The sequence below is a fragment of the Ixodes scapularis genome, unplaced genomic scaffold (genome assembly GCF_016920785.2).
Source record: "Ixodes scapularis isolate PalLabHiFi unplaced genomic scaffold, ASM1692078v2 PGA_scaffold4__175_contigs__length_147842914, whole genome shotgun sequence".
Taxonomy (NCBI): domain Eukaryota; kingdom Metazoa; phylum Arthropoda; class Arachnida; order Ixodida; family Ixodidae; genus Ixodes; species Ixodes scapularis.
Window position 1 is genome coordinate 19,583,913 of NW_024609879.1, and position 26,283 is coordinate 19,610,195.

Below are 26,283 nucleotides of genomic sequence, written 5' to 3' on the forward strand. Positions count from 1 at the left end.
GGCAAGAGTGCTGTGTAGGTTGGAAACATTGGCACCGCCTAAACTAAACAGCTCTATTTTTCAACTGGGCGGTTCACTCACGTGCTTGCTGCCATAAGGAAACGTAAAGTTCTTTCTTTGGATGAGAAAGCGAACGTTTTGGACGCCATCCTGAAGAAACTGCCGAGATCACGAGCACTCGGGAAGTGCTCGACGCAATGGGCGTACTGAGGAGGTACACGGCGTCGCATGGGCAGCAAAATGCCGTGCAAGCGCTCTGGGCGCTCGAACGCCGTATGACGCCGCTGCTACTGTCGGACAAGGCGCAAACGAAACTCGCGGACTACTTTGCCCCTAAATAAATGTCATTTTCGGTGAGTTTTCATACCCGTAAAATGTTTCGGAATTTTTTTTTTTTTTTTCGCATGTTAAAGCCAAATTTCGATTTAGCGAAATTTCAATGTAACGAAGTAAATTGCGAATTTTACCATCCCGACCGAGGTGCCCGCAATCTGACGGAGGCTTATTGCGGAGAAGGCGCCGTGTAACCGAGCTTTCGGTTGCACGTCAAAAGATCCCCAGGTGGTCCAAATTAATCCTCAGTCCTCCGCTGGGGCGTGCCAGATGCCCTCGTAGGTTTGGCACGTAAAACCCCCAAATTTTTTGTGAATTTTACCGACTTCGTTACATCGAGGTTTAACTGTATATGAAAGTGTCGCCAGCAAGAAAACTCCAAATCTCTGCCCCGCAGTTTCGAAATGGGCTAAGCGCGTGGGACCTTTTCCCCTAGGTTATTGTACTAACCCGACGGTTTGCGTTTCAGCTGCGGCGGCGCGTCTACAAGGGCATCCCCAATGCGGTACGGGCGGAGGTCTGGCTGAGGCTGCTGGACGTGGCACGCATCAAGGCCGAGCAGGAGGGCAAGTACCTGGTGAGTGGTGCCCTCTGGGGGGAAGGGGGACAACTCCTTTCCTTCGGCACGGCCCCCCCCAGGGGCGTACAGAATCCTGGAAAACGTGCACTTTTGTTGGCTCGAAGTTGCTAACAAAAGAACGGTGCACACTTTCATTTTGTTTTGGGTAAATAGAATTGTTTTGGGGGAATTTTATAGGAATGTTTTCAGTTGTTTGGATAGGAATATGTATGAAATGTGTTGAGTTGTTTTGTACGATTTCTAGGAATGTTTAAACGGTTTTGTTTTTAAATAGTGCATTCCCTGTACGTGCAAAAGCACCGGACCCAGTCGAGCTAGCTCTTGGTAGCTTTCCGTCCAATGTCATCGGCATAATGTTTGCCGAAATAAAGTTAAAAGTTCAAGCAGCCTTTCTGTCGCCGCAAAGCGCATGGCCGTACCAGCGGGTGCTCCGGTCGCGTCTTTTGAGCCAAGAAGGTTGGCTTTTGTCATTGCCCTCCATGGCACTTCCTGATCTTTTTTTTTTGTTATAGCAACATTTGAAGTTGGGCGATTTAAATATCCAAAAGTGGTGGAAATACATGGGGATACTCGCGACCTTCAGCCTCTTTTCTTTATATAATCGGGAAAGAAACTTTACCGACCTGTCGGTTTGGAAGTTGGTTCGTCGTCTCATTCGAAAGACGTTGCACCACCTTCCTGGAGTGAACCTCGCCTGGAGTCGACCGATTGGCTCGTTTTACGATGACTTGTATTCCTAGGCGCTGTTTCTGGAAGTGCCTCGTGCGGGCCGACCAGGTTCATTTCTACCTTACAAATCTGCCAAGACGACCCGGTGCAGGGAGGTTGTGCTCGGGGAAACCTCGCTCGACGTCTTGCGCCTTCCGTGCTTGCAGGAGATGAGGGAGCGTGCCCGTAAATGGTCCCCAGACATCCGGCAGATCGACCTGGACGTGAACCGGACGTACCGCAACCACATCATGTTCCGAGAGCGCTACAGCGTCAAGTGAGTTCATCCGTCGTCCGTCTCGGCAGTTTTTCCGCACCAGTTACATTCCTTGGAGGCAATTTTTTTGTTGTTTTCGTTTGCTGTCCCCTGGAATACACCGGGTATTTCGGCAAAGGCTTTCGAAAATCCCTAAAAATAGGGTGGTTGAGAGATGAAGAAACTCTTTCCGAGAACAAACTGCCAGCCACGATGAACGTTCAAAAAGCATACAAATTAGCTAGAACCATGTTGATACATTCCCAATTGATACGTTTTCCTGGCTGTTACGTTCACGAGCACCGGTCCCATTTAACTCCCATAGGGATACATGTACTAGTTTCCCGTCTGTTACGTTTGATTTATCTGTTACGTCCAAAATCTGCCCCTCGGCGCTCCCGAACCCGCGCTCCTTGGCTGCGCGCGGTGAATTTTCGGTCTTCTGTTGGCAACGTATGCCTCCCGGCCTCTCTGCTGGATTCTTCAAATTATCTAGTCGAATACAAATCCATATCCGCTGCTAGCAAGTTAGTGATGGCATGATCGGAGTCCGTTTTGGATAGCTCATCCAGCTCAAAGATTTTAAAGTTTTAATGCGCTGGTCTCTAGCGCGCGTTTTAGTTCTTGGATCTTAACGGATTCCGTTCCTGTCGGACGTTTTGATGGAACTGATGGCAACGCGGCGGGCTCAGTGTGGCGCCTGTCTCGACTTCGGGAGTGGAGCAAAAGCTGAGAAAACCTTGGTCGCTGCTCGACGTGAATGAGTGCAGTTGTCAGAAATCGTGCTGGAGACGATTTCTAGCAAAATAAAGGTACCGTTTTATTTCTCTACTAGCCTTGCACAACATTCGTGATTCTATTCTCCCAATGAGCAATATGGAAAGTTGCCCCTTGAGGTAGCAATCGTGGTCGCGCTTTGATCGAGTAGGTACAGTATAGGTTGACTGCTAGTTCTAAACAACTGTGCCAAAGAAGAATGCCCAGCTATATGGTAACTAACAAGGTAGTTCTGTGAACCTCCAAAAGTCATTCTGGAGTAAACCCCAGTGTGAGGGTTGCTTCCCGTCACATCTGTAGCCCCACCAACAGCGTTAACATTTTCCTGGATGATACGTTTTTTTTACTGCGGTCCCCTGGAAAACGTATCAGCAAGGTTCTACTGTAATTAACTCAAGTTTAAAATGTTTGCTGTGAAACTTGTTTCATTTTGGTCAGTAGGGGGTCACTCGCTAAAACTGCATGTAACGAAAACATGTAGCACTACTATTGCTTATTCTTCGCTACTGTACTACTCGCACGCCTTACTTTAGCATCCTTGCACAGAAGAAAGAGGCCATTACTCGATCATGCACGTGTCGCGCCATGCACGACGCAGTGGAAGCTAAATTTCGGCTCGCATGCGGCGCTCACACATCCATAGGTCGGCGGTACTTTTCTCGGTCCGAGCGGCAGTTGTCTAGTTTAAGAGGGTGCACTCTGCCATAAAAGGTATATATAATACATCAAACTCAAACCGGCGCTCATCGGGAGTTATAACGTTTAAACTGTTAAATTTGTTGCAGAAATTTGGCGGTTGCTCGGCTATGGCGCCCTCGTCTGCGACACATAGGGTCCAGAAATGGTGGGAAAAGACTCGGGTAGCAAGACAGAGGGATGCGAATCCTTGCTCCTGTCCTTGCCTCAATCTCGTGTACAAGCGCACGAGATAGAGGCAAGTGCGACGGGCTGGAGCAGCGCAGGGGAGTGTCGGGGCGATTTGGTTAAAGTCATTCCTGTACCCTAGTGGCCACACACCGTTTGCAGCAGGCGCAAGACGTTGGCTGTGTCCCTGATACGACCTACTACAACCTACCTGATATTTTTTTAATTTTTTTTAATTAGTGAAAATGAACATGTTTTGAAGGGAAGCTTGCTAAGCATCGTCAGAAACCACTAAATCAACTTGTTTTACAACGATATAAGACGGGGCAGTGTTTACGGCGTTGCGATAAAATGCTAGATTTGGACGCGTTTCTAGGTTTCCGTTTCCTATTTGAGCGAATCTTTGCGCCAGCAGTCCCACTTGCCTGTATCCAAGGTGCAAACGAAGCTGCCGCCCCGCATTTCTCGTAGGACGGAGGGAAGGGTGGCGAGTGCATCGTGGCCACCGGAGAGCAGTGCCGCTGGAGCAAAAGTGCACTCCGACAGAAAGCCGAAATTTAAAAGCACGGCCAAATTGAGCATTCTATCGGAACGCCGTAGAATGCCGCCCTGTCTTGTATCATTCTAGAATGAGTTGTTTTGGTGGCTTTTGATGATGCTTAGAGAGTTTCTCATTGGGTTCATACGTTTATTTGCACTAAATAAAAAAAAAGAGTATAGTTTAGTTAACCATGTAACAAATTTTTTTTTTTTTCAATATTTGACGTCCGCCGTGGCTGGCAGTTGGTTCCTGTAAAGAGTTTCTTCTTTCCTGGACCACCTTATTTTTAGGGGCTTCCGAAAGCCTAGCCGGAAACTCCCCGTAATCACTGAGGTTCTACTCTGCCAAACTTCACACAAATTGCGGATTTTTTGGCCTGGCGACTGCAGTATCGGTATGGTGCCTGGAAATCAAGAGCACTTTATGCTAAACATTTTAGTGAAAAACCCGCGACTGAGGTATTGGCAGACGACAACAATGAGGAGAAGGAGAGTGTCTCGTTTGAGACGTTCTCTTCCTCGTCGTCGTCTGTCATTACCTCAGTCTCGCGTTTTTCACTAAAATGCTGGATATACGCCAGCTCACTTGCACCCTTACGTTCTGCACTCTATGTTGATTAATAAAACAGGATTAATCTAAATTCCTCTGCTTTTCCTAATTCTTATTGTTCTTGTAGTTTGTATCGTTTCTACGTATTCCAGTTTATAGACCGGAGGCTATACTTTCTCTACGCCGTGTGGACTGTCAGGGTGTCTAGCGACTGGGAAAACCGGGAATTGTCAGGGAAAATTTTGATTACCGGGAAAAATCGGGGAATTGTCAGGGAAATTGTCAGAAAGGGAGCTCAGTAAGGGAAAATAAGCCGGAAACACCATCGAATGCCCTGAGCAAAGGCTTGAGGACTTGGGTACAGAAATATAGGCAATAAATACTGCTTAGAGTGAGGCGCAGGCTCAGCTCTCCCCGTGTAGAGTTTGCTACCCGATGCAAAGAGAATCGACAAATCCAGTCGAAGCCATGGATTGGATTGGATTGGGTTGAGAGCACGACACTAAACTAGATCCAGTTAGAGCTACTAGATTTAGTAACAAATGGGAAAGCCGCAGACTCCAATCCAAGCCTTAAACCGAAAGTATCCGAAAGTGCATCTGGCGGCCATGTTGCCATTCGGTTATTGACGTGTTTGGTTGAGCGTCATGTTCTCATCGTGTTTTTGAAAGTGGCCTCTTCACTGACGATGTCAGCGGCAAGAAAGTGCTCGTTTAATCCAGACTGGACGAACCCAAATTTTTCGGAATATGCAAGTTAGATTAGGCCCGTGCAAAATAATCCTCATTGTGCTCAGTGCTCAATGCCTTGTGTTGTAATGGTCTTGTATATTTAACCGCCTCTAGAGTGGTCAGGGAATTTCACCTGAAATTGTCAGGGAAAACTTGGAAAAGTCAGGGAATTTCAAAAGAATAATTTGGTAGACACCCTGACTATAGTCCATACACTGTAGGATATGATAGTCTGCTGGCTATAATGTGGAAAACACTGTAGTTGTAGCTGTCATAATGACATATCGAATGCTTCGGAAGTAGGCCAGGACCTTTCTTTGTAGAGCACAGCTCTTAGGTGCCCGTTTCTGTGTTTCACGGTGTCGGCGTCGGCGGAACCGCCCCGCTAAATTTAGCGGGGAAACTGAATTTGCGTTGAGGTCCGTGACGTCAATTTTCCTGCTAGATTTAGCGGGGAAGCTGAATTTGTGTTGAGGTCCTGTGACGTCAATTTTTGCGCTAAATCTAGCGGAGAAACTGAATTTGTTCATGGGTGACGTGACGAAAGTCATGCGACGTCATTTTCCCCGTTAAATTTAGCGGGGAAACTGAATTTGTGTTGAGGTCATCTGACGTCAATTTCTCCGCTAAATTTAGCAGAAAACTTAACCCACTAAATTTATCCAGAAAATTTTTCCGCTAGCGGGTAAATTTTCCCGGGAAATTTAGCGGAAAAATTTCCTTGCATATTTTACCGGGAAAATTTTCCCGCTAAATTTAATGAGAATATTTGCCCGCTAAATTTAATGTTAAAAATTTTGCTCGCTAGTGGGTTAAAAAAGGAGGAGAGGGGAGGGTACGGTGGGGCGTACCCTCCCCTCCTCCTCAAGAGTTGTGCTCTAATTTTGCATTACAGAGATTTGTAAACGTCTTTCATTTTTTACTTCATTAAATGGGTCTTTATGTAGCAAAAGCATCCTTTTACTGGTGTTTGGCTGCGTTGGTCAGGGTTCCTTTAGCCTGTGTTTGCAGCATCGCTGCCACTGCTGCTGCTCTCTCGGAGTCGTGTGGTCGGATGAACTAGCCGAAAAGAACACAAACTTTTCTGATATGTCTGGCTGTCATTGCTGAAAACTAAAGTGGATCCCAATTTTCTTTTTTCCAGACAACAAGCCCTGTTCCACGTCCTAGCAGCATACTCAGTTTACAACACGGTGAGTTTGCTTTTGCCAGGAAAGGAGCGAAGGCTTCTGACGTCTTCAAATAGGACGTTTGTCTCTCGAATGCTGACTGGACGGATTTCAGGTCGGCTTTATGGCCCGATCTCCAACTCTAGAGAAGCACGAAAAGTTATTAATAAAACATGAAATATAATGGCACATCTTTAATAACTGAGAAAAAAAAATAAAATTTAGACATCGGTTGCTGCTTTCATGCTACCGGCTATTCCTCTCTTGACACTGTCTTTTAGCATTGTTTAGTCCCTTTTTTTTTCTCGCTATTCATAAATGTTCCAGATTCCAAAGGTACTTTACCGAGTTTCTCTACTGACTAATGATCTGTCACCCACGGAATTCAAGTCTAAGCAGTGTGAAAAGTCTGAATCGGAAGAGCTGGTCCTCCCATTGGCCACTTATGCCAGAGGAATCGTCGTGCGAAGTGACCACCTAGGGCGCATCAACTCATGCGTGTCGCGTGCACGGAGCATCTCTAATTCCGAAACTATAAATAGCCCTAGCTAAGTGAAATGTGGTGCAAATATGGCATAACGTTTATAATTTCCCAAAGACATGAGAAAAGAAAAAGGAGCACTCGTGCGTTAATCCACACTACAATCAGAGCGACTGCCACGGCACGTCACGGCGGAGTCGTTGGGCATCGGCGTTGCATTCACACATCATGGGGTGCGTGAACAAAAGGCTTTGGAGCTAAATAGACACGTGACCATTTTGTTACGAACGTTTTTGTTCCTTTATTTGTTCTGGAGTGCGTGGATGCGCGTCTCCTGGCACGAGCTCCTGGCACCGACAGCGGTGTTTCGTGGAATGGGCAGCCCCGTTCCTGTTCAATTCCGTTCCAGGGAATCGTCATTTCCGAAAATTTCACCGTTTTCAAACTCCTCGGGATGGAGACGCTGGACCCATTCCCACCTTTGGGATGGCTGAACTTCCACCATTCCATTCTTTGTAATTCCTAAGCTCGAAAAAAAAAAAATGGCCATTGACGGCCACATTGTGCTACTAGTAAGACGGCTGCAAAATTAGGCAAAAGCCTCAAAGCGCTCGTTCTACTAAGCCAAAGGATGGTTGCTTGAAGCGCTTCGTGGCACTCCGTGTCACTGCAAGGTCCTTCCATGTCTAAGGAAACTCAACAATTTTTTCACGTCTGGGATGTTTACTAAAAAATTAATTTGGATAAAGCCTCTGAACCCTAAAAAAAATACAATTTTGTAAAAAAAAAAAAATAATTTTATTTTTGCTCATACAGTAAACTCTCAATTGAACAAACTTCAAGGGACCCAAGGAAATCGTTTGCTTAACTGAAGGTTTACTAAACTGAATATACCGTATTTGCACGAATATAACGCGACCACAAATATAATGCGAGGGCAAGTTTTGATAACCTCTAAAAGAAAAAAATTTTTATTACTTTTATAACGCGAGCCGAGGTTGCATAAATTTACCGCACTCATGGGCACAGCAGAAGTGAAAGGGCAATGGAAATCTACGAAATATCGGTTTATGTTTTCACTGCGCTTGACCTCACTGCTCAGGTCCTTCCATTTGCAATCCACTTGGCAACTACCCAGATATGCAGCAGCACATGGCGCCCCTTGTTCGGTAGTTTCTTTTTCTTCGGGGTGGGGTGAGCTCCTCTTCAGCCCGCAAGCAAAGCAAGGCACAAAGCAAAAGCACCAACACACAAGCACCAGGCCACTCTGGAGTAGAAACCAAAAAGTGCGCAGGCAGAAAAAAGACTGTTGGACCCGATAAACGATCGCGCATGATCACACGCATTCTTGTTCTTGTCCTTCCGCATAAACACCTTGTGTTGCACGATTGCGTAAACATGGTCAGTTGTCTTGGCTTGGCTTGTTTTGACTTGACTTGGCCTGGCTTGACTTGGCTCGAATTGGCCAGTGCTCGTATTCCCACAGTTTCCCTATATTTCTGCCCCGTGCGTTGTACAAACACAGAAGCGATAAAAATGCTTATGTTTTTTATTCTCCCTGTTCACGTGGACCAATAGCTAATAAATTCCCTCCCGCACCCCACTTCTTTTCCCACTCGATCTTCTGCATCGAGCCGGAAAGATGACTTTTTCCAGACTCGCGTGCCTCGTGGCTAAACTCTATTCCGGATATAACGCAAGGTGCGTTTTGGAGCGCATAATTTTAAAAAAAAACCTTTCGTTATATTCATGCGAATACGGTATTCACTCGAATATGGAACATCATAGGGCACACAGAGTCAAAAGTGTTAAATGTAATTTATGGAGTGGTGTACACCGATATATACAAAGTGCATAACAGTTACTTTGCTGCCTTTCTCATTTTGAAAAAAAAAAATTAATTTTAATTGGCACCAGCTCTTTTAAAGGTCATGAAGTAACAAAGCTGTCCATAGAGTCTACGTTTTTTTTGCACTTCCTCTGGCGCAGCTTTTTGCTGTGACGAAGCCATGCTGCAATGGCATCGTCCCACTGGCTCGAAATATCCTGTGCAGAGTCGTTTCCTGTTGGGATTGAAGGCAGCTAGTCCTTCAAGCTTCAACTTTTGCTTCACTATCGTTGACATCGTTGACGGTGCAATCCCATAGTCCTCCGCAACGTCCACATGCCTTTGACCATTGTCCAGACGCTGAAGGATTTTGAGCTTGTCTCATAGAGACAACCACTTCCATTTCTTCGTACTCATTACGAAAGTGGGCGCACAAACCTGTCGTTGTTACCCAAAACTAAGATGGCTAAACAGAATCGATGGTGAAGAAAAAACAGACACACCACGTGGCTCATTTCCATCTACTGCACCGCCGCTTTTCCTGGGCAGCGCTGTAAACGCCAGCGACGATACGCTGCCCCTGCAGAGGCGGCGGCGGTGATGTGGCAGGCATCGGCTGCGCCAGCGCTGCAGAGCGCAAAACGTTGTTGAACTCGTTGCAAAAATAATCCTGGGTCCACCAATCAAGTTTGTTGAACAAAAATATTCACTACTCTGAAATTCATTCATTCGTTTTACTGAAACATTTTTGCATAGAATGCATGGGAAAACCACCAGGGATTTTTTGGAAGTTCGTTATTCTGAAATATTTGTTAAAACGACATTCACTATAGTGAGAGTTTACTGTATTATGCTCTAAATTTTTGGAATTTGCATAAAACTCGTGTAGTTTAGAAAAATATTGTGAAAAAACGGTTGCAAAATATTCAAAAGCATTTTGGATCAAAATAGGAGCTAAAAAAAAAAAAAAAGATTTATTTATTTTTTTAGTCAACTTGAATTTGGGTGTTAGCTGCAATACTTTTTTCGTTTGTTCTCAGAACTGATAATTGAATTGCATGTGTTCAAGTCTCGTTTGGTTGCATTTTAATTAAATGACAATCTTCAATTTATGCAGAAACGGCCATATTGAGAGCCAGAAAAAGCAATTTGAACAGCGGTGCCCGGAACTTTCGAAATAGTCAAAAGTTCAATCTACCTCATTCGTTTAACATATGAGAAAAGTAAAAACAGACTTGTGGTACACCTCAGCATTTCTTATGAATAGTGAATGTAAAAAAATTGGGTTGTGTGTGTGTTTATACAGCCTAGAACTTGGTCTGCCTCACAGGGGCGACGAGTCTCCCAGCTGTAGATGAGACATTTAGCCAGTGCGGTACAGCCGCTAGCCTGGGGTCTTTAACGTGCATCACGTAGTAGTGATACACGACCGCACGCCGGTACGATGCTCATCCAGATCGAAACGGGCAGGGGTGGGGCTCGAACCCAGGATCCCTGGGTTCTGCAGCACGAGCTTTCGCTCCACGTGCTCCGAGCTGGTGTGCGCTAGACCACTCGGCCACCAATCCCCCCAGTAGTGAATGTAAAAGCAAGCGCACCGTTCCTCCGCTCTCTTACTTCGTCTGTGGCATACTTGCGTCGGCAATCCAGCGCATAAGCTCTGCTCGCTGCGCTGACCTTGGGCGTGGAGCGGTGGAGCCGCTGCCTCCCGGACATGCAGCACCATGGAATGGCGCTAATTGAGACTGACGTGTGGCTGCTTCATTTCACTGCCATCTTGCTTGGCTTTCTGTGTGGTTTCATAGCTGAGATGCCTCAGAGCCTCGCTCAGGTGCCTCAGGCGAGGCTCGCATTTTATCACTCCGACCCGTTTCCAATGAACTGATGACCGTCGCACGAGATTACGGTTCCGTTCCGGTTTGGGATCAAGCATTTGATTTCGGTTTGTAGGAAATCGCGCAACGCCGCCGATTCGCCGTTTCCCACGTGGTCCGTCAACAACCCGAGTCCAGCCTGGCTCTTTCACGGGAGCGGGATTCCGCTCTCAGTTTATTCTCACAATAAAACACAACGCTACAAAACACTCAATCTAAACTACAAATAGTTACATTACACAGATATTTACAAACGCACGTTAAGCCAAAAGCTGAACACAAAGAAGGCCCCCAGGCCTCGTGTCCCGCGATTACCCTAGATCCGGTCGCCACCCACCTGCCTGCCTGCGTCTCGGTCTCGTCCGGAGTTCTTAGAGGCCTCTTGCCCCCTGCCCCACCGGCACCGAGTATCTCTCCCGATCGATGGGCGAGGAGGTTTCTCCTCGCCCGCCACGGGGGCGCCTGTAGCGCCCTCCAGTGGCTAGGAGAGAAAGCGGCGCATCGGGAGCCGAATTCGAGATCCCGATCGACCCCGCGGTGACACGACCATGTGATCGTGTCTGAGGCGAGGCAGCTACTTAGCTGCCTCGCGGCAACTATGCCAGAGTGGTTTGATAGGCACCCTCGTGAATGCACGGTGCGCCATAAATTACAGTTTTGTTTCGATTCGGTTAAAATTAACGGTTTTGCTCAGGATTTCGGGTTAGGTTTGGTTCGACATCCTTGTTAGAAGTCACATGCTAATCGCGTATAATTACAACAGCCACCTTTTTTTTTTCTGTGTCTTGCAGCATTAAAATTGACACCTTGTCCATCTACAACTACTCAGTTTTGGTTGCTTCACTGAGGGCGTGCCATTTTCATCCTCGAAGGAACATAAACCAGTGAGAAGATTAAGCCGTTGGTCACCTCCAGTTTAATAATGTTGTTTCAAGAGCCAAGGTCGCTTAGGCTTCGCCTTGAAGAGTAGAATGCAACAAGTGCATCGGTGCAGCGTGCGTCGACAGACTCTTCGTCGTGGCCATGGGCCGAGTAGCGGGTGCCCGAGGCGGCACTAGATGACGCAAGTTACCACCCAATTGGACAGGAACGATCGCTGTTCCTCCGTCCTTCGGCAAGCACAGGACTTTTGTGCAGCGAGGGATTTACACGTGCTTGTTTTCGTGCAGCTGCATTCTTGAAACTAAATTATTTGAGTGAGATGATGTTACCATTGAATGCATTGGCCATACTGAACACAATGTTTCTGGGAGCACATGTTCTCCTGAATTTTGTTACATGATTCCGGAGGCACTTGCTGTACATTTTGAGGAAATTTGTGTTTTTACCCAAATTCCCTATCCTTTTGGTGGTCGTCGCCTTGCATGTACGCTGGTGAGTACATGTTTGAAAGTGACTGCTTAAATACAAAACTGCATGCACAGCTGGAGGTGTTGCACTTTGCAGTGGCATATCAACTTGTTTTTGAGTTGGGGGGGGGCAGGGCAAACCAGAGCCCCCTACCCCCAGGTCGGGGGGGCTGTGCCTTTGGTATCATTTGTGCGCTGCCGGCCAGTGTTTGCCCTGCCCAGTGGCAGCTGATTCAGGGGGGGCAAAACACATGCCTTGCTCCCCCACTCTAAGAACTGAAAGACAAGTACCCGCCTTCCCCCCCCCCCCCCCCCCCCCCCCAGTTGGTACGCCCATGACTCTTTGTTATATATTTGGTGAAATATAAACATTACATTGGCACAGTAATGCGTTTTGCTGGGCTATTTATAGTTTTCAAATTAGGCACTTCACGCACATAATGCTCACTTCACATACTGGCCGCTCTGGCAGTAGTGGGAGCACTGGCTCCTTCGATTCAGACTTCCAGTGCTTTTCGGAGTTACATTCGGGGGATAAGTGCTCATCACCTGGCGGAGAAGCTCTGTAAAGTACCTCCAGTTCCGAATCTGAAGCCACCGGAATGTCGCGGAAGCAGACGCACCAAAATGAAACGAAATGGAAGAAAGGTGATAAGTTTTCACCTAAAATATCTTCATTTCATGCTTCTAAACCCAAAGAGCTTGCAAGCACAGTGTTTGTGCTTCCACTAGACAATATAGAAGACACTTGCCCATTGACCATTTCTTTATACCATTCTTTTGGAAACAAAAGCTGATCACTGAGAAATACCTTTTGCGAAAAAAACTCTGCCGTCAAGGGGTTAAAAGGGGGGGTATGGACGTATTAGAAATGTTGAACTCTGAATCATTGCTTGCGTGCCGCGGAGCTAGTTTGGTTGCCTTCATAGTGACTTTGGGCCTCGCAGGAGGTGGGCTACTGCCAAGGTATGAGCCAAATTGCTGCCCTCCTGCTCATGTACATGAATGAAGAGGTGAGTTCGACCCCATTTCTGTTTTCTTTTTATCCTTTAGGGAGGGATGCGGTCACAAGGGCACGAATTCATTCGTTTATTCCTTGCAGTCTTCAGTATTTGAGGGCTGGATACAGAAAGTTTCAGGCACACTGCCACCTTAAATATTTTGAATTAAAGTGTGCTTAGACAACGAGACCCAAGCCACGTATGCTTTTCTTGGCATGTAACGGAATGCTTGTTTCATCGGCATTGTTAACACCTCCGCATTCCCATGCCAGGCCTGCACACACTTTATGAACTTTATCTCGCGACATCCTTGAGTCAAGTGACGACACCTGTGACCGTGTGCATTTTCGGTGTCGCGTACTGGTGGAGGGATGTCACCGGATGCCATTTCGCCTGGTCACCCAAAGTGTGTGCATCACTTAATTCCAAATACAAAAAAGAAAAACTGCACAAAGGCAAGACTTCATTCTAATTGGCCCAAATAAAGAATATGTGTGTCGCGATACTACCGTAATGTCCCAAAAGATGTCCCTCCTAAAATCGGATGCAAATCGGGTGAAAATGGGGGGTAAGCTATCTTTCGAGGTCACCATTGGACAAGGCCCCGCAATTACTAGAAGTTAGCTATCTTTCAGTGTTTTTGAAAAAAGGAAAAGAAGCAAATGGGACCAAAGTTGGGGGGCGGGTTATCCTTTGGGGGGGTGGGGTATCTCTTAAGATATTGCGGTAGGCTTTTATTTTCTATCGACTCGAGGCTCTTTGCCAATGGTGTCACCTTCCCATTGCCTCTTTTATATCTTGGTCAACGTAAATTTATGAGCACCGTTGCAACGTAGCTATGCCTTGACTTGATGAACACTAACATGCTTCACTCGCAATGCGAAACGGTCGCCAGTCGCTTGCCGGAGGCGTGCGCCGAGGGGCGCAATAGTTCCTGCCATAAGCGGTAGCGTGTGTGAGTGGCCCACTAAGGCGTAGCACCGATAGAGGGGGGGGGAGCTGTCTTGGAGTGTGCGAGGTACGGAAAACGCCAAGTGGGCGACTTGACCGTGGGGACGCGGGCCGCTAGCCTTGCCGCTTGCGAGGCAGCTCTCCTTGGAAGGCGAGTGAGTGGGCGACGGTTGTCTGCGCAGGATGCCTTCTGGGCCATCTCGGTGCTCATGACGGACGAGAGGCACGCCATGCACGGTGAGCCCGGTCTTTGCTCGCTCTCAGTTTTCTCCGTTCGTAAAAGAGTGTGACTGTTTTACCATGTACCGTATTTACACGAATGTAGGTCGACCCTTTTTTCAATGTTTAAAAATCTGAAGGGTGTGGTTGACTTATAATCAAACCAAAGCATTCCATCACTGGCAAAAACGAAACAATTGCGATCTCATAAACACCTCGGCTTGTTACGAGTTCAGCCGGCTGTACCTCTAGCATTGTGCTATTTTAAGCGTTCATTTTACGAATTCTTTTTGTTTTATTTGCGTGAACGAGTATTATTGATAGCGATTCGCAAATTAACCCCGATGTACGGCGGTGAACAGCACACGGCGCACCCGACTATGGGGGGTGGCGGGCACTTCTTGTAAGAACCACTCTGGAGGCCGCTGGAACAGCCTCGCGGCTCGCGTTCCCCGCGGCTTCTCTTCAGTTTTTCGCACAAGTCACGGTGACTTGTCGTTTGATTGAGTGTCTAAATTTTGCTGCAGCGCTAACTATGTTTTTTTGTATTGACACGCGTGATCTGTGCAGTTTAGGTTCGGTGCTCGTTCATTGACATTCTTCACCCAGAAGCAACAAACAACTGTGCTGTTGGACGCAAGTTTGACCCATCAGAGCGGGCGATGCTCCAGTGGAGTCTGCAATGGCGCGGGATCTTTAACAGTGACGGCAAACGAAGAGGCTTCCGCAGGACAAAGTCTGGATAGGTGGGAATGCCTTCTGGAGTTGGAGGTCAGGCTTGCAACGTCTGCCACAAAAGTGCGAAATCGGCCCCTACCCGCGACGTGCAATGCGATCGCCGAGCAAGCACGGAAGATGCGGTTGATCCTGTCATTTACGAAGTGCAAGATTTCGTTCGACAACATCGACGACATGCTTCGAGAACGTAGCAGCGAAGGTGACGGGGCTGACATCACCAGTGCGGACGACTCATAGTCTAGTCTTGTATGGAGGGAGAACGACACAAAGCTGCTTCAGTTGTCCCGCCTCCAGCGTGAACTTCCTAGTTTCGATAACGCCTGGGCATCTCATGAACCTTGCGCATGCCAAAGCACGCCAGAAGGCCTCGATTGCGTGTTGGAGGCTGCGCTTTCGAAACAGATACTTTGCTGTTCTCACAAGTTCACAGTAAAATGCGCATCTAGAAGATTTTTTTGTTTTGTTTTCACGTGCAGGGGGGGGGGGTGACTTACAATCAAGTAAACTTACAATCGTGTAAATACAGTAAGTTCCATGCTGTTCCGCTCAATTTTTGGAAACATTGGGATTATGGTCGATCTCTGCTTGAAATGTGCAGTTTGCTTATTTAGTTATTCTCTGAGCCGTTTGGGTGTCGGGGAGGAGTGGGTAAAATGTAAACTTTAAGCATGCACAAAGAGTAGTCGGACCACTAATGATTGCAAACGGCACTGTCTGCTGCCCGACTCCTGCATCAGTTCAGACCGGCTAAGATGTTGCTTGAACAGGAAGACCACTTGACTTGGAGGCAGGGATGACTGAGGATATTTGGTACTTTAAGGAACCCCTGATGGTACTCTGGGGAACCCCTTACGGTACTCTGGGGAACACCCGGTTTCTTAGGAATCCAAACTGAGAACCCATTTTAATAATTGCCGTTTCTGTGCTGCCCTCTTTGTTTACTGGGCTGTGCAACGTACAGTAAAACCTCGTTATAACAAAATGGGATATAACAAACTAATGGATATAACAAAGCAATCATAATTCCCCTTGCTTGCTAATAGTATGGAGAAATGGACATTGGCTATAACAAACTAATGGTTATAACGAAATAACTACGACCGCTCCTTCAACTTTGTTATAACGAGGTTTTACTGTATAGCTCTCTTCTGAGGAATATCGGACAATGTGCACGCTTTCACAGCCCTATGAGTCGGCTTTCTTTGCCATGGTGACGAGTGCTGAAAAGGTGTATAACCCTCCATGCATCCATCAGTGCAATGTGCCTGGTGCCCTGCGGTACCTTCAGGGTCCTTCATCCATTAGTTGAAAAACTTCCAAAATGTCCGGTCGTGCTAGGGCAGCTGCGGCCTCAAATCTAGAGACAATATTTAAATCTGGAGGGGACGTGACTGTTTCTATGCCAGGTGGTGCAAGCTACCGCCCAATTCAATGCCATCACTCAACTTGGGAGATGTGTTCTCTGTGCAGGGTTCTTCATTAAGAGGTTGAAGAAACTCCCAAAACATATGGTCACACTAGGGTAGCTATGGCAGGGAACTTGGCTCAATATTTAAACGTGGAGGGGGTGTGAATGTTTTTGCGCCAGGTGGTACAGCGCACACCCCGATTTGCTATCATCCATCCATGGGAGGAGACGCATTGGCGTCACTACGGTAAGTGGCACCCAAGGTGGTGGCTTGCCACGACACCCGCACCCAGGGCAGTTCCCCCCCCCCCCCCCCCCTTCCCCTGGTGACGTCACTGATGAGATGTTCACTCTTCGCAGTGTTCTTCATCCAGGGGTTGAAATCCTGAAACATCCAGTTATGCTAGGGCAGCTACGGGCAGGAGGGCAGGAGCAAACTTTACGTGTGGGGGGGGCATGAATGTTTCTACGCCAGGTGGCGCAGGGTATGACCCGATCGGTGCAACGAGATGTGCCCCCCCCCTGTGCAGGGTTCTTCATCCAGGGGTTCCCAAAGCTGCGCCGGTTCCAGGAGCACCATGACCGGGTGCTGGGGCGGCTGCTGCCCAAGCTGAAGCGGCACCTGGACCGGTACGAGATGCACACCTCGCTGTACACCCTCAAGTGGTTCTTCCAGTGCTTCCTGGACCGGGTACCCTTCACCCTCACCCTGCGCCTCTGGGACGCCTACGTGCTCGACGGGGAGCCCGTGCTCACCGCCATGTCCTACACCCTGCTCAGGCTTCACCGCAGTGAGTCGCTGGCGCTGCCACTTCCTCGCGTTACGGCGTCTGGAACGCATCTTTGACCAGCACGTTTGCCGCATCCTCATTTGCGGTCTCTCGATTTCTGCTCGATGATGTTGTACTTGTGTGGCGCTGTTGTCCGCTGCGATCCTGACCGTGGCACAGCAGCGAAGCATGCCAGACAGTTCACGAAGCTTCCGCAGCCAACAGATTATCAACAGTGATAGTGTGGAGAGTTGAGCCGGTTGGTATGTAAACGGCATATTAAAACGGCGCACAAGCACAGGGGAAGAGAACACATAGAACAGAGGTCTATTTTGGAGTGACAAGGAAGTGGCCTTTCTAGCTAACGTCTACGAGAGATTTTGTCCGGCTTAAAATTTTTCTTTCAACTCGGAATGTGTTTTGTAAACCAATTCCCATAGTTTTTTTAGAAATGATGTTAATGTTATGTGGAGATGTGTTCTGTAACATTTTTAGAAAAGCAACGCTGCACAAAATCTTAGCGCGATGGGTTAAGAAATAGATTTTGCAGTTAACAGAGCCTGGCCACTATTTGAGATACCCTGTAGTTACCGACGGCTTAAGAAATGCGGGACGTGACTTCTACGCTTCTTTCTGGACAATTTGTTCCTCGGAATTCTTTCGGGTTGATGCCACAATCTCATTGGCTGTGGAGTGAAAACAAGGTGCCCGGAACCTTTCACACCTTCCGTTCAATAAGCTTCTACGACTATATGTCTTGGCTTATTGACTCAGGAGCGTCCTACGACGTGCACCCAAGTTCAGATGTAAGTTCCCTCACAAATCCGTGCAAATTAAAATTTCTTCATTCTTTTTTTCCCGCCGCAAAGATTGGCGACGTTTCGGGGGCATTCCGTGCTTGCGCATCGCCCCCTGCGTGCTTGCATCCTCGTGCGACTCCTTGTGGGTCCCCCGCCCTCAAGGAGGCGTTCTTGCGGCGTGTCCTTGCAGAGACGCTGCTGCGGCAGGGCATGGAGGAAATGATAGAGTTCCTGCAGGCGCGTCTGGAGCAGGACTTTGGCTTCCACGACGACGCGGCCATGGAGGCCCTGCAGGGGGCCATGGAGGAGCTGAGGAGGCAGGGCCTGCAGGTGCCCCCCGGGAGGCCCCCGCCAGACGAGCTGCCCCAGAGGCCCTTTGGCCTCGAGCTGCCTCCCACCCTGCTCGCACCCAGCCCCAAGGTGGGACACCCCCTCCCCATGCTGGGCACACATGTTCCCGTAGAAATTTTCCGTAGATCATCTTTCATTTTTAAATTGGACAACTTGTGCAGACCACTAGCGCTTCATTTGGGCAAAGAAGTTTGACAATGCATAGTTTATTTTTGCTCTGAAAGGAACTCTAAAGCAGGGGTTCTCAAACTTTTTGGTCTCACGGAACCCCAGGTAGCCTCAAAAACTGCCACGGACCCCCCCCCCTCTATATTTGCCGACCGAGAAGCAACCGATGCACAATCGTAGGCAATTTTGCTTGTGTTGCTTCCCATATGTCCCCACCATATCAATCGCGATGTCAGTACAAAGTGAGATGAAGGCGCTTTGCATGGGTGTTCGCGGAACCCATGAGACCAGCTCGTGGAACCCCTGTGTCCCCCGTTACCCAGTTTGAGAACCCCTGCTCTAAAGGATTCTTGGGGCACCTTGCAAATAAAAAGCCGTACTAGTGCTGAATTTTATACGTAAAATGCTTACGGCTGGTGCAGATCAGACACGAGTACTGTGTCAGCATTCAACTGGGGTCCGACTTTGGTCTAGGCGAAAGCGTACTCGGCTGCTGGTCTGCCGGTTGGACGTGGCACCGCAGCTTGCGCGTAATTAACCAATGAGTCATTTTTGACCTTTTAAGGGGGGACACTACCCAAAAGAGTAAATTTTTGAACCACTTGTTGGATTTAAATTATATTTACACTGCTTGTTTCTGTTGATGTTGAAAACATTTCTGCCAATTTTTGTTAACCTGGGTGAAGTACAAAAAAAATTGCAAACGTTCAAAGACGAAAGTGGGCGTGTCTGCTTAGGAAAACTATTGTTTTGAAATTACTATGAATTTGTTGTTTTCATGTGTTATATTGCATTAGGACAGTTCAAAGCAGATAACTATGGAGCTATATTTCTATGTTATACCATCTTTCATGACAAAATAGCCACATAAACACAAATACAGTTTTCTCGATTTCCATCCTTTGTCCAAACTTTTAGTTCTTGAGCATGAAAAATGACAAAAATAAAAAATACAAGCTCATAGTTATCTTCCCCTTAAAATTTCACCCCAGAAAAATTTATAAAAATGAATCCAAGTTGCGTAATAACAAAACAATAGTTTTCCTAAAGTGAAATTTATGCCAAAAAGTGGAACGGAGAAAAATGCGTTCAAAGTGCTCCAACCTCTACCTTTTCTTTAGCATCAGTGGACCGAAAATAATTTATAAAAAATTAACTATGCAGTGTAAACTAATGAAACTTTCTGGCAATACTCTCTAGATGTTGGTGGATGTAAATATGACATTTTTCAAAATCAACTTTTTTTTGCAGAAATTGTTTTTTCTGGGTCGTGTCCCCCCTTAACAAGTTCAGAATCGAGCAATATTTGGCGAGAACGTCTCACCAGCGTACAATAGCCAGAGAGATCTTGCGGCCTCTGCCATGCTCGTTTTTTGTACTCCTTCATCCACCGGTCAGTATCGGCATCTGTACGGCATCAGAACCACTGGAAGTTTAAAAACGAAGCTCGAGTTGTCAGTGGCTTTCAACGTGAAATGGCGGACTGCCACAATTTCTGCCCGCGTCCGATCTCACTTTGCCGCACCGCTCGGTTTGTAGCAGACTATCAACCCTTTTTTGCGATCTGTTAGCAGACGACATGCGGAATTTTTTTTTTTGGATTTCCGCCTGCGAAAGGGTGCCTTGTAGCAGATGAACAAGAACACTATCATCGCTTGATCCGACAGAGGCAAATTAAATCTCGCGGTGACCAAAATGAGACCCCTGAGATACGACCGATTGAAGACAAGTCTTGGCCGAACGCTCGCACAGCACTCGCACGCAATCCGTCCCTGCGCTGGGCCTCAGTAAGTGAAGTAGAACATCCAGCACTACAGCTTTTGGTCTGTGCGGTATTCGTCGGGCCCACTGTGGGACGTCTTCTAGGCCCCCTTCTAGGGTGTCCGCGGCAAATCGACGAAGCTCGTCGATGTGCCGATGACGTTAAGTTTTAATCCAGGATCACATTTTGACGAAAGCTACCTCAGATTTCACCCAAGTTTCTGGCTAGGCATTGCAAGAGCGGAGGGGTAAGGGTAGCCCCCCCATAGAGTGGAGAAGGAAGTGGAGAGGGTTGAGTTGTCCTTTTCAGATTTGCACACGTCATTCTTCGTGTGGTCTGCCAGCCACCCGCGAAACACCCGCATGTGTTGACGTGCGTGAGCAGTGCATCACCCCGCACTACGCTTGACTGCCTCGGTGCGCGCATCCTCCACGTGATCGTGAGAAAGAAGGGGTGGGCGAGGACGACAATGCAACACCTCGGCGACGCGTGCCAGGAAGCGTGAGATTAAATGCCCGTGTCCGCTTCTCGATTCTCCGTAACCGTGGCTTCTTAAACTGAGCTCCTACGAGCTCTTGAGCTGCAAAATTTCCTTGACTGTCCCTGCCCCCGTGTAAAGTGTGTTTCCCTTTCCTATTTTAGAAGCTCTCAGTCACATACTCACACATAGCTATGAGCAAATCACTCCTTGGTATCTAAGTTGCTGTTGTAGAGGGCTTTCAAGCTTCTGTTCCGCTTCATTGTTTCAGTGCCACGACCGGGAAGGGTTAATCGGCGATGGCTCAAAAAAAGATAAATGTTCCTCGAGATGGAAAAGTTTGCGAACCCACGCTCTACGGCTGTACCCTTCATGACGGGCAGTAGCTTGCGCCACCTAGCCTGGAAGCCAGAAGTGTGATTCCCTCTGTCGCCCGAACGGCGTCCCAGTTTTGTCGACGGAAGGGTGACCGAAGCGCGCCCGTCGTCGCATCCCTCTTGCAGCTGACCAACGGGGGCAGCCGGACGCCCTCTCCTGCCCGGGCCTCCTCCCCGCAGCCCTCCCCGTCCCCCCCCTGCGGCGGGGCCGGGGCGGAGGACGGGGCCAGCTCGCTGCTGGACCCGCTGAGCTCGCGCAACTCCCTGGCCGAGACGTCGCAGACCTCGGCGGCCGACCTGTCGAGCTTCTCGAGTCCCACCCTGCTGCGCCGGACCCCGTCCCTGTACGACAACGTCGACTACCGGGAGAGCCTGGAGGCCGCACAGGCCCTGTGAGCAACCTCTTCCTCCTCCGCAAAGACCGGGGGCAGTTTGCTCATCTCTTCGGGTGTCTGGTTCGGCGCGTAGAATAGTCGTAAGAGAGATTTTTGGTTGATGTGATAAGCTTCAAGGGGAGAAAGCACCTACCGTGAAATCCCATATGATCGCTTTCCCCCCAGAGATTACCATTTCTGTTTTTTTTTTTGGCCAATTATCCGTAAGATAGAAGTCCCACTGTCTGCAAGAAAACAGTTTCTCCTGCTAGACCACTCGGAAAACTGCCAAGTTTGCAACTCTGTGGAGGATGCAGCAAGCCATTGAAGCCACTCCCGGGCTGCAAGAGCGTCATGTGACCTTCGGAAGGGACGCAGTGACGCGCGGAGCGGGTGGTCGCGTGATATGGTTGCAGCGTTGGATTCACTGGGGTAGCTGGTAGCTTCTGCTGCGATCGATTGCGAGAGGAAACGAAGTATAACGGCAAAATGTGCACATGCCCACGCACAAACACGTGCGCATGCGTGCACACGCAAAGAATAACTGTAGCCTCTTGGCGTAGCCAGACCAAACTGGCTACGCCCCGACTCGCCGAGGACAAGTCTTTCTGCACTTCGGTGCGAAATATTTACGCAGGATATGTTTCATCGGCGTTTCTATTGAGTTTTGTAATGTTTTACGTAACGTTTGGTTCCAACAGCCGGCAGTAACAAAAAATCTACATCAAGAGTCGTTACACCCATGGGGAACCATCTAAAAAGGCATCTGTCGTTGGCAGGATACGAACTCATCACCTTGAGATTGTGAGACAAGTGCTTTGCTGACTGAGTTATCCAGGGTTGGTGGTACGAACCATTCAAGAGCGAGCTCATTTGTGCAGGGCTTGAATAAGCTCGTGCGCTTTGTGGTCCTTCCCAGAGCCATCTGTACTAGGACAGTATGGCATTCTTTCGAAGATGCCGACAGTCTAGGAAGCACGACCGGAGATCTGGCAACCAAGTTTTCCCCCGCCATATTCTGTTACTAATTCATAACCCACTCTGGATTAGCCATCCCATGTCCGTAATGACGTGTCATCGCACTGAAAAGTTCTCTCGTTAACATAAGCGCCTTTCGTTCTTTCCATGCAATCAATGCTCGCCCTTCAGTAGCTGCAACAATCTTCAAAAATATTACCATCTTTCATTTCCTTTTTTTTTTGTCTGTAATATTCATTTTCTATATTCCCACCATTGCCACAATTCAACACCACGGAAAAAGTTTGCTGGATTGCATGCGAAGGTGTCAAATCTTTTTCCTCCCGGTTTATTACCATATGTTCCTGGACCATAGTCATCGGGCTTTGCGTGTTCAAATGTCAAAATTTTGTGCAGTGCGAACTACCTATGTGCATATGCAAACTATGTGGCAATTTTTTTTTTTAATGATTATTTATTATGACTGGACGGGATGGACTTTGTGAATGACAGATTACGTTAACGACAATTTCTGTGGATACAGGCTTCTTTGTGAGCTAATAGAGGAGGCATTTTTCGAGGTGCACCACGTGGGAGGATTTTTTACTTGGCAAATGTGTACGGGATGTCGGCTATCTATGGAACAACTTTTTCTTTTCAGCTCAAATTTGCCCCTCCGGACTATGGTTAAAAAAGTATGGTGTACCCACTCTGGCAAATACCCCCTCTTTGAGCAGATTGTGTGGAGCCAGCACTTCCTGGATGACGAGGCTGTAGAGTTGCAGCCGCGAGAGGCGTGGACTGAACCCCCGTGGGGCCGGTGTGTGCAGGGCCCAGCAGGGGTCTCCGGAAGGGGTGCGCATCTACGTGCCCTACTGCCCCTCGGGAGGGGAGGAGGAGGGCCCCGTGACCCCCGTGGGCCCCAACGGGGACGTCACGCCCACCAACCAGGACCCCAACAAGATCACCATTCACGTGGACCTCCAGCCGGCGCTCAGTACGGAGCTCTAGGTGAGGAGGGGTCGCTTTTCGGAAGCGGGACGGTGCCGCCCCCTCCAATCGGCGTTACCAAATGTACTCGGTTGTGGAACACCCACAAAGAAGCGAACTCCCTTCGGAGGCGTTGTTTAAGCTTCTTCTAGGTGCTGTACATGGAAACTTTCTTCCAGAGTACCGTATTTACTCGAATGTATGTCGACCATGAGTATAGGTCGATGCCTTTATATTACACTCGCCGAGAATTAAAAAAAAAAAAAATGTATTGTAGGTTGACTATTCTTTTTTTTTTTTTTAAGAACAAAGCTTTGGCAAAAGAATTAGACAAACCTTTAATTAAAGCGCTTCCAGCTAAATCGCAGCATGATGCCAAAAGCTTAATCATCGTCGGAACTTCCGGACATGTCGTCGTCGTTGGACGCTTCGTCGACGTCCTCATAAATTCGCAGCAAAACCTCGCTGACACCATTGCAAAATGGCAACAAGAAACGAAAGAAGGTAGAGATGGGCGAAGCGACGAAAGACCCAACATAAAGACGCAAGCACCACTGCTAGCCGCCACGAGCCGAGCCGCCGTTAGCAACAAGAAGTGAAACCTCCATATTTGTTTTTGCCACGCATCTGGAAGGGGGAGAGGGACAGAGCGGAGGGGGCAAGGTGCGTGGCTGTTGCATCCCCCTTTCCCCCTTGCGTCGCGAGGGGCATGCGGGAGCGGCGCTAGCCGCGGCAGTTGCGGACAGGCACGAAACCCGACGCTCGAGGGATGCGCGCGAGCCCAGGCCCACCTGCTGCTGCTGTTTTCTGTTTTAGTTGTTTTCGTGTACCTACAGCTTTGAAAAAAAAGCGGCTCGGCGCTACGGCGATGCTGACTCGGTGACTCTTTAGCTCAATGCACTCTGTAGGGCCGCGAAATTCGGTTATGAATGTAGGTCGAAATTCCCTTGTCACGATTGTAGGTCGACCCTTAAATTTCGACAACATTTTCAAAAAAAAAAAAAGTCGACTTACATTCGAAAAAATGCAGTAGACTGTAGCTACCATAACGGCAGTCTCACAAACTGCGGCGCTTCGGATGGCGGGATGCAAACCTTTGGGGGAAAGTGAGGTGTGCGCGTGTAGGCAGTGTCTATGGACAGTTCCATGACCGAGTCGATCTATGCTCGGCATCTACTGTGCTACATTGTCGAGGCTAGCGTGGCTTCCACGGTGCTGCAGCGCCGCACTGCCCACAAGAGCGGGTGGCTTCGTCTGGCGTCCCATGCGCTCGTGCTCACCCAATCGGCTTTGGCAAAACTGGAGCAATGCGGAGGCTGCGCTAGCCTCGACGACATAGCAGGAAGTAGTTGGTGCTGAGTATAGTGACGTCGTCTTGAACCGACATTGTTGCATCGACTCGATTGCGGAATTCAACGCTGGAGGGGGGCTTCCTCACGTGCCGCCTGCGAGGGTGCCCGCATTGCACATCGGGCAACGTTGCCATTGGTTACCGTCCTTCCTGCTTTCGGGCGACAGACGGTTTTCAATAAGTAAGGCTGCCATTTGCATCGAAATGTTTTTATAAAATTGCTCAGTCCCTATGACAACGCTTTTCTCTGGATCGCTGCGGGTGTCGAAACGCGTCTAAAATCCTTGCCCGCCAAAAGTTGAAAAAGAAGTGTGTTTGCACGTGCAGCACGTTTGCGGTAGATTTGTTTAGATTCACCGGGTCGCCTACAAAGAGAATCCTACGCATTTCTCCAAATTTAAAAGCATGGAGGCGATGATAAGTCTCTTTTGTGAAAAACTTGCAACCAGGAAACTGCACGAGTCTAACACTACGGCTATGCCACTGCCATAAATATTCGGACACGGTTTCAAACATTCTCCATTGCACAGCGTTTTCGGAAAGTTGTACAGCCAACGTGATCCAGTAACGGGGCTCTTATTTATTTATTTATTTCCTCCCTCGGGGCCCAAAGGCATTACAAAGGGGAATGGACAAAAAGCACCTGAATAACATACACAGAGAAAACTGGGCAGGTGAATATAAAAGAAACAAAGCATCGAAATATGTACAGAAAACTATTTAGAAGCAGATGAAGTCGCACAAAACTGTTAATCTGAACACGAAACAAACTCTCAAATGGCATCTTTAAATTCGGTGCTTTCGACTATATCGGCAATAGGTGCTGGAAAGCGATTCCAATCCAGAGATATTGGTGGTGTAAAAGACTGGTGAAAACTTGATGAGTGACAAAGGGGGACGCCTACTTTATTTCGATGATCGACACGTGATGAGAGATAGGATGGTTATGTTAAGAGATGCTGACGTAATGAGGGGTTATGGTGGTAGACCTTATGAAATAGGCAAAGCCGGGATACTTTTCTGCTGAGGAAGAGGTCAGGCAGCCCTACAGTTATCTTTATTGCGGTCATGCTTGATGTGCAATAATAGTCATGTAGTATGAAACAAATGGAACGGTCTTGAACCACTTCTAGCGATAATGCGAGAGTTTTAGCAGGATCCCAAATAGTGGCTACGTATTCGAGCTTACTGCAAACTGAGGATTTTTAAGGGAGCTGTTTTAAGGACAGTGGTGCAGGAGAAAAGTTTCTTTTGAGGATGCCGATCATGCGGGTAGCAGTACTAGTTACATATTCATATGAACGTTCCACGTTAGGTTACTACAGTCAAACATGTTTATAACAAACAGCAGGAAACGCTACGATCAGTTCGACATAGCAAGTAGTTTGATAGAGCAAAAACCGTTTACATTGAACTTCCTCGATGCATTCATTGTAAGGCGAAAGCTTCTCTTTGTCATCTCTTCACTTCTGCCTTGTAACAACGTGTTAAAAAGTTGTTTTTTGTTTTGTCTTTTTGCATGCTTGCAAAGTTTTTTTTTTTTTAGCT

General features: G+C 48.0%; 1 protein-coding gene across 1 annotated transcript in view; it reads left to right on the forward strand.

Annotated features, from left to right (window-relative positions):
• LOC8037859 (USP6 N-terminal-like protein) overlaps window positions 1-26,283 on the forward strand; it is a 67,441-nt gene that overhangs the window by 25,515 nt on the left and 15,643 nt on the right. The window contains exons 6-14 of the mRNA XM_029982862.3: window positions 803-910; window positions 1,789-1,898; window positions 6,484-6,532; window positions 12,988-13,053; window positions 14,175-14,229; window positions 16,888-17,148; window positions 18,118-18,347; window positions 21,190-21,455; window positions 23,225-23,405. Coding sequence (XP_029838722.2) covers window positions 803-910; window positions 1,789-1,898; window positions 6,484-6,532; window positions 12,988-13,053; window positions 14,175-14,229; window positions 16,888-17,148; window positions 18,118-18,347; window positions 21,190-21,455; window positions 23,225-23,405 — 1,326 coding nt within the window. The remainder of the gene's footprint in view (window positions 1-802; window positions 911-1,788; window positions 1,899-6,483; window positions 6,533-12,987; window positions 13,054-14,174; window positions 14,230-16,887; window positions 17,149-18,117; window positions 18,348-21,189; window positions 21,456-23,224; window positions 23,406-26,283) is intronic.